The following is a 7,623-nucleotide window of genomic DNA, read 5'->3' as shown; positions in this document are numbered from 1 at the left end:
AGCTCACCTGTGTTCGATGTAAACAAACTCGGTCTCTAAGCAAATCCGTCTGATACTCTACATCGGTTAAACCCACTTTCCTAACATTATCGATACCTGCATCCTAACTTGTAATGAAATTCATAACTTAAATAATTTATTAATTCACCTTCAAATTACGTCCTAGCTGTTGTGGTCTACTCGACACAGATGTAGACTTTCAGTGTAAAAGTCGTGCGCTTGAATTCCAAGGCTACCATCGGCATATTTTCCGTGTCACAAATAGGTACGTAAAGTAAATCTTGTTTTCTATTGAATTTAGTTTGGTAACTCCTAATTTTGTTAGAACAAGCTAATCTGATGCAAGTGTCTGTAAATATCGATGACTATGTAAATGTTCATTGCATGAGTGTAGTATCTATGAAATGGGTGAAAGGTTATATTTTTTACTGACAACGATGAACAATATTATTGGACGATATGTTCCGGTAGTGCGGCGGCTCTGACCACATGCAGCTCCTGACTCCGCTATTACTTGTATTTACCTCGGCGGTAATTCCTCTAAAATGGATAGTGCATTTAAAGACAATGGCTTGTGATCAAATCAGCCTCATATAATACTCGATCTTTTACAAATATTGGTTATTGTCTTGCATGCTCTACACAGTCCTGAGATCGCCGTAGAAGTTTAACCTGCAGGATTTTAATAACAAATTTTTCTTCGACATGTCGGCAAGACACAGACGATGCTATGCACCCGACAAAAACGCCAATAAATAATAAAGAAAATAAAGACTAAAATTATTCATGGTAAGTCTATAGCAATGAATCCACAGCTCTCGAGAAGAGGTTCGAACCCGAAGCAAAATATTTTCTGTATATATGAGCAGTTGTTCTGATCTGTACTCATTGAGCTTTGATTGATTACTTTGCCCTTAAAGCTTCAGCTGCGACATGTGACTCATGGCGGCTAAAATAAAGACAACAAAACATACTGTCTGAAAAAACCATCCAACTATTTGATAGCAAAACAATCGTGTACAGGTGTCAAGATTGTTCGTTGACCCACACGTCAACTAAAATTAATGACACCGCATGTCATTATCGAAATATTATAGACATAATGCTCATTACGCAGCATGTTAATGTATAAAAAGTATAGTAATAATGACTAGCATGGTTCATCAACCACCATCATTAATTAAGTCAAAAACCATTAACGATCCAAAGAAATATGGTGAGCGATATTACAGATTATGGTATTAAATTATTAACTTTAGACTCGACTGAATGCAATTTTATGGAGCACGGTTCAGTGGATGCATTATATATATACATATATATTCATGGTTTGAAAGTTGCGTGATAATTCAATTTGTATTTTTCAATATCTCATCCCGTAAAACTGAAAGCGCATCTTGCAAGAATAATATACGTTAAGAAACATTCAAGACTCAGTTTCTATTGTACAGCAACATTCTGCCATAATATTATGACTTTGACTGTCTTCAATATTTTATTATTAAAATCAAACCACATAAAGCTAATGCAGCTTTTCATACAGCAAATCATTTTGAATAATTTGTAAGCAAACAAAACATTACGTAAATTCACTATATCGTCATTGAAATAAATTTGAAGACCTGCTACATCATCAACTCCAGGTTAAATAATACAAGTACAATCAGCATTGAAAATAAATATTAACACATAACAGATTAAAGCCTAAGCAACGAAAAACTGGCTACGCAATAATGAAAACTTATATTCTCTAAGTTTTAAACTGACGGTGGAGTTGATCTTTGAATCGTTATCAATGAATATATGGTGAATTCACTTACGATTTAAGCAGACTAATGATAGGAGAACTTGAAATAATCGTGGTCACGCATGTCAATAATCTGCTGAAATCATGGCGTCAGCTTGTAAATGTCGTTTTCATCGTTGCAGGCTCTCATAAAACGGGTTGCGTGATTTCATGTTTTGTATAATATAGATACGAAATGTAAGTACTAACTCATATTCACTTTTTTCACTTTTCAAATTTCAACAATGATCCTATGCGGCAGAGGGTACAAGTTTATATAAATTTTTCTCATCTGGCTTGTGTTGAAGTGCACCAACTACCGCAGCTCGGTTAAGCAATCCTCCCACGCAACGAGCAAGATATATTGCCAAAAATAAGACTCAAAATTAAATCTTTCCATGTGTCTTTCATTCGTAACATTATAAATGCTATTTCTGAATCTTTCAAAATTATTAAGATAATCTAGAAATATTTCTGATGTTCAAATAAATTATTTAAGCAGTCGGAAAACCACACGGGAAGTAAATTCCCGGCGAATAGTGAGACGGCACTCCATAACCCATTATTATTATCATTATTAGTGTTATTATTATTGGTATTATTATTATTATTATTCATATTATTATTATTAATATTATTATTATTATTCCATGAAACAGTTATCGTGGCATCTGGTTCAAACGAACTTCGAGGGCACGTTTCATATACATAAGCTTAATAGCAAGCGAAAAATAAATCGACACGAGAAAGGATGAAAACTGCTAGAAATAATAAGTCACGCAAGCCAATAATAAGCCCTGCGAAATAGTTCCGTCTTTAGGCGTCGACAAAACATCTGCAATGAAGGAACCAATGTTACGGAAGCTGGGTGACTGTTCCAGATTCTGGCGGAGGCGACCGGGAACGTTCTTTCGTCCACGCTATTGCGCACGAGTTGCGCAGCAGCGTTCATTACGGAATGCAGTTTATAAAGTCTCGCGGTCAGAAGTCAATAGAGTGTGGCATGCACCACGAGGGCCTCGAGAGACAGCGGCTGACGTATTCGTCGCAAAGGGACAAAACAAGCGGTGGTGACTTTGGCTATGTGATTGTGCATGAAAAAATAGAGTCCAGTGGAATACCGAGGTAGTGAACCGATGACGCAGGCTTGGCGATCTTGTTGTCCACGCGAACAGGGTTGGCCTGAATCTGATGCTGGCGCCGAGCAGTCGCACACCAAATTCGGTTTTTGATGAATTGAGCTGGAACCGGTTGGATCGCGCATCCAGTCTGAGACGGTGTCCTTGCAGACAGATATCCGGTCCTGCAGCACTGCGGCTTCAGCCGGTGCGCAGTAGCCATAAATTTAGGTGTCGTCAGCGAGCATATGCGGATTCAAACTATGTTAATCAATTGTGCACAATTCGTCGACAGTATATAATAGAAAGAGGATCGGGCCGAGAACTGATCCCTGGGCATGTCGCAAGTGACCAACGAAGGCGTAGAATAAAGGTTCCCTTGTCGAACGCATTGGAATCTATTGCTGAAATAGGACTCGAACCACAGCAGCACAGTGCCGCGAAGGCCGAATGATACGTCAAGTCGACGCAATAAAGTGGCGTGGTCTACCGTTTCAAACGCGGCCGACAGGTCGAGTAAAGCCAGTGGCGTAATGTTACAGCTGTCTACTGCGCGTAGACTGTCGTAAAGCTCCTTCAGCACAGCGATTTACTTCGAGTGGAGATGACGGTTTGCAGACTGGAGGCGAGGCATGAGACCGGACTGCTGGAGATGGTTGTTCAGCTATCGGGCCACAACTCGTTCCAGTAGTTTCGACAAAATCGATAGGTTGGAAATTATTATTTTTTATCCAGGAGTGTATTATAAACGATCCCTAGAGATATCGATCGTCTTAAACATAAATCGAGTTGATTCAAAGCAATGTAACAAACATTGGTAAACTATTCAAGAATTTTAGGAAATATTTTTCCCGTCTGAGCTGTAACGATGACTCTCGATTTTCCTCAAATCGCAGAAATATTCATGTCTCAATTCAAAATTGTTGAAATTAATTTTCAACAAGTTAGTTTTGCTCAGGATGCATTGATGTTATTATCATTTGAGCACTTCCCAGTAATGATCATCTTGATCAACAATATTCCATCCATCGATTCAAAAATCGCTCTAATTGATAATAAATGAAGTGTGTTTCATGTTCTCTTGTAGAAACAAATGGTATTCGATGTACAAATATGACTTCTGTTCAACCACTCTAGCTCCTTCCCTTCATTCCAGTTCTCATTTCATCCTTTGGTCTTTAAGACGTCTCTGTAACAATTCTTTCCCCACTTACTGTAACTTACTTCAAGTTACTGACAGCTATATGACTCTCAAAACTAAATGCACCACATCTCTGCCATTTACGTAAACGTAGCTATTGATTTCTTGGGTTTTTGTGTTTATTTTTTTTATGTGGTTTACTTAATAAATTTTTACATTTTCTTATGATTTGAATGCAAGTTCAACGTGGAAATATTTGGGCAACAGACAACCAAACATTTTATCCATAACAAAAGGGTCAATCAAAACAACAATCATGCTCATAATATATTGTAATTTATTTCGTCCAAGCTGTGTAAAAGTTCCAATTTCCCATTTTTAAGTTTTCAGAAACTTTTTCAACCTGTCACGAGGAAAAAAAAACAGGTACAGAGGTTTGAAATACGACAACAAGTTACTAATTTTGAAGTGCAAAGAACACTAGGAACATGATGATTTTTGATTATATTCAAGTTTATAATGATTGGTTACATGCCTTTTTATTTTAACTTATATTCAAGCCACATGATCTTAAACCTCTCGAATTCTAACAATTTCATCAAATAGAAATATCTTGACACAAAATATACTGGTACAAAGCGAAATGCTTCACTTCTCCAGAAGTGTTTCAATTTCACTCTTGAATAGAACAATGATTGTTTATATGATTACAAGTAGGATTTTATTAAATTTATTGTTTCGCAAATTACAATAAACTTCTGGTTAGACAATTCTCACTGCACGTGGATGCATTGCCTGGATAAAGTGGTCCCCTACTTATTATTGTGCACCTGTTGTGAACACTTCAAAGCCGCCAATCAGATGAAGGTACGAGGACCAGATTGCGCAGGTCACCCAGACTGGAACATCGCCGTGGTGATGCATTTGAGCTTCCCCAGGAACTGTTTGTGGTGGTTCATGTTATCAACAACAAATAAGTTCATGGCATGAAGTTCTGCTTCAGTTGTAGTGGATAGAAGTGAAAGAATGCTTAGAATTTCAACGATAACTGTACGCAACATTATTCAAAGAAATTTGAGAGAGTTAGAATGATATGCGAATAAGATTCGCAGGTAATCATATATCGCATTGCCATCAGAAAATGGGATTACCAGATCAAAAAAACTTGCTGGATGGTCTGACATTTCGACACGTATTTTCAAAAGAACTATGAATGATTTGCATAAGTTTCCACATATTCATAAATCATATTATCATTCGGCTTTCAAGTTAACATTTGACACAAATTCAGTTCGAAATAATCTTAACTCGTTGTCCTGCTATGAAATGACTATGTGTGCGTCTCTCAAAGGCAATAAAAATTTACCGCGTAGTTGCTGATGGTAGTGCCACAGACCCGCACACCGTTGTCGTACTGATTTTTGCAGAGAGTACCGCGAGCGACGGCGACACCACTGTACCGGTCTAAGATCTTGGCGCCGTCGATAGAGCCATCAGCTTTCAACTGCAAATAAATGGATGAGAGCTATATTCACATTTGCAAAGGTTGTAACTTCATAATATAATTTAATAACTAAGGAAATTGTTTGAAATAGATATCTCTGATGGAACACTAACTACAGCGTTGGTAACATTATGAGCCGTAACGTTCAACACCTCAAATAGTGTCAGCTAATATCCAAAAGGGAGTTCATGACAGATGATGGAAAGGCATTTATGCAATATTTCCTGACTTACGTAACCAAGTTTTCCAGCTACACATTTCATGTAGGGAGCTGCAACGTCATCGCACTTGCCGCCATTGTCCTCCTTGATCTCGTAGTCCCTGCAGGTAGCTTGGGCTGCAAAACACGTAAATGGTTTCTTATTGTTTTAGAACTCTCATGAATATGTGATTGTTCCACTCACTATTTCAAGATACGTCTCTAGATAACACAACTAATTCAAAATACAAGGTATAGAACTGAGTTTTGGAAAAATAATATCAATTGGGTGAATTGCCCATAGATTAGCGCAATGGTAGGAAATTTCAGATCAACCGAATGAAGGTAATTAATCTTACGAGATCTGACCTCTGAGGGCAGTCAAGGCTGCTCTTCCCTTTGGATCCGACTTGCAGGCGCTCAAGGCATCATTGAGGACTTTATCCTCAAATATGGCTTTCGCCACTGAAGATCCACAGTTTGAACTGCTGTAGAGAAATGAATACGAATAAGTACACCAGGCGAGAAACATCATAGGATAAACATTTCCCACTTGAGTCAGGAAAACAAGTAATATCCAAAGCTCTAAATGCAATGATTTAGCAACATTTTCAGCATTAATTTGTAATGGTTGTTTAAAATTAGAGCACACAGCAATATCATCTAATAATTTCGGATATACAGGTGAAGAGGAGTGGAGAGCACAGTGCAAGAATGCAATTGCTGAGTTCACTTACCTTACAACGGGTTTTTTGATGCTTTGGGTCGACTTTCTCTCTTTTACAAGAGACCCCACACCGGAGTAGGCAAAGGTTGCAATGAGAAGAAGGACAAGACCGACAGATTTCATCATGTTGGTAGTCGTAAAGGCGCGGCAAAAGGCTAAGGCAAAATGCGTCGTGAACAGAAGGCTGCTAGATGTCCTGTGACTTGGTACGACACATGGTCTGCCTTTATAGCTTCATGATATTATTGAAACAGTTGGTTTTATTTGTCGATCGTGTGCTTACAGCTGTCTGTCAGAGATCATCCGTCACCACAGCTAGTGCAGCATCTATAGCTCCACTATCAAATGTTGACATTTAGGTTTAACTGTTTGTTAAGAAAATTTAAACTTTCTGGTTGAAAAAATTAAAAATATATAAAATGAAGTGGAAATATAAGCGCCGATGACAAAATTATGTCTAAAATTTGTATTTTTTACATGGAAAGTTATTCGCTAGAAGAACCTCAATGTGCGTTAGAAAAAATTTTTTCATCGTACGTGGAGGTATGATGATGAGAAGACCATGTCCTCGGTGCTCAGCGTTGGTTCAGGTGAAGTTGCGAAGCTCCTAAACAGATGCTCCATATTTGCAAAGACGTCAAGACTGATGATGTGAATGATGAATTTAGATCGCAAATGATCACAATCTGAGTGCGTTCAGCTGAACTTGCACCTCGACATGATCACTGTAAATTATATGGTGTCAGTGGGTAGTGTCAGCATTAATCTTTATAATTCATGAGCTGCCTCATGGCTCGATTCCACATTACAATGTACATTCTAGCATGTGACATTCTGGGTTGCACGCTAGTTACAATCATTACACTCCACGGACTGTCTCGATATTCCTTTAGAAATTACAATATACCTACATTCTATCCTACAAAACTGGATGAGAATTTTGATGGAGTCGTTGGTAGTTAACTGCCAAGGATTACAAAAAATGGCAAGGCAAGTTACATGTTAAATGGTAAGCCAGTTGAGTTAACCAAGTCAATACAGCAAATATGACAGCGAGTAAGAATCGAATGACGCTACGTAATGACACAAAAGTCGCCACTCAGCAGCAACAACAGACTTGTCCATAGAAACGTTTAGGCCAGAGTTAC

General features: G+C 38.1%; 1 protein-coding gene across 4 annotated transcripts; it reads right to left on the bottom strand.

The window, feature by feature from the left end:
- Nucleotides 1-4,359: 4,359 nt before the first annotated feature.
- Nucleotides 4,360-6,700, bottom strand: LOC108665147. 4 transcript variants are annotated; one of them, XR_001930419.1, is made up of 6 exons: nucleotides 6,486-6,700; nucleotides 6,118-6,236; nucleotides 5,783-5,886; nucleotides 5,412-5,549; nucleotides 4,862-4,986; nucleotides 4,360-4,448 (listed from the first exon to the last, which is right to left on the bottom strand). XR_001930419.1 is itself a non-coding variant. In XM_018151873.1 (5 exons), exons 1-5 carry the CDS (start codon nucleotides 6,599-6,601, stop codon nucleotides 4,936-4,938), a joined length of 528 nt encoding a protein of 175 aa, XP_018007362.1. In that variant the 5' UTR covers nucleotides 6,602-6,700; the 3' UTR covers nucleotides 4,360-4,935. The 4 variants fall into 4 exon arrangements, 1 of the variants encoding a protein (XP_018007362.1); XR_001930418.1 differs by having other exon boundaries at nucleotides 4,876-4,986; XR_001930420.1 differs by having other exon boundaries at nucleotides 4,876-4,986; nucleotides 6,118-6,233.
- Nucleotides 6,701-7,623: the final 923 nt, after the last annotated feature.

Source organism: Hyalella azteca, unplaced genomic scaffold, assembly GCF_000764305.2.
Source record: "Hyalella azteca isolate HAZT.00-mixed unplaced genomic scaffold, Hazt_2.0.2 contig2920, whole genome shotgun sequence".
Classification (NCBI taxonomy): Eukaryota; Metazoa; Arthropoda; class Malacostraca; order Amphipoda; family Hyalellidae; genus Hyalella; species Hyalella azteca.
Note: the sequence above shows the minus strand (reverse complement) of the source record. Positions and strands in the feature narration are given on the sequence as shown.

What these genes read in the sequence shown, in the direction of transcription:
- LOC108665147 (XM_018151873.1), bottom strand. Translation starts at nt 6,601, where the DNA reads ATGATGAAATCTGTCGGTCTTGTCCTTCTTCTCATTGCAACCTTTGCC. An exon ending in TAGCTGGAAAACTTGGTTAC is followed by an intron (nt 5,550 to 5,782) that starts GTAAGTCAGGAA and finishes ATTTATTTGCAG; the next exon opens with TTGAAAGCTGATGGCTCTAT. An exon ending in CTACCATCAGCAACTACGCG is followed by an intron (nt 4,987 to 5,411) that starts GTAAATTTTTAT and finishes CACCACAAACAG; the next exon opens with TTCCTGGGGAAGCTCAAATG.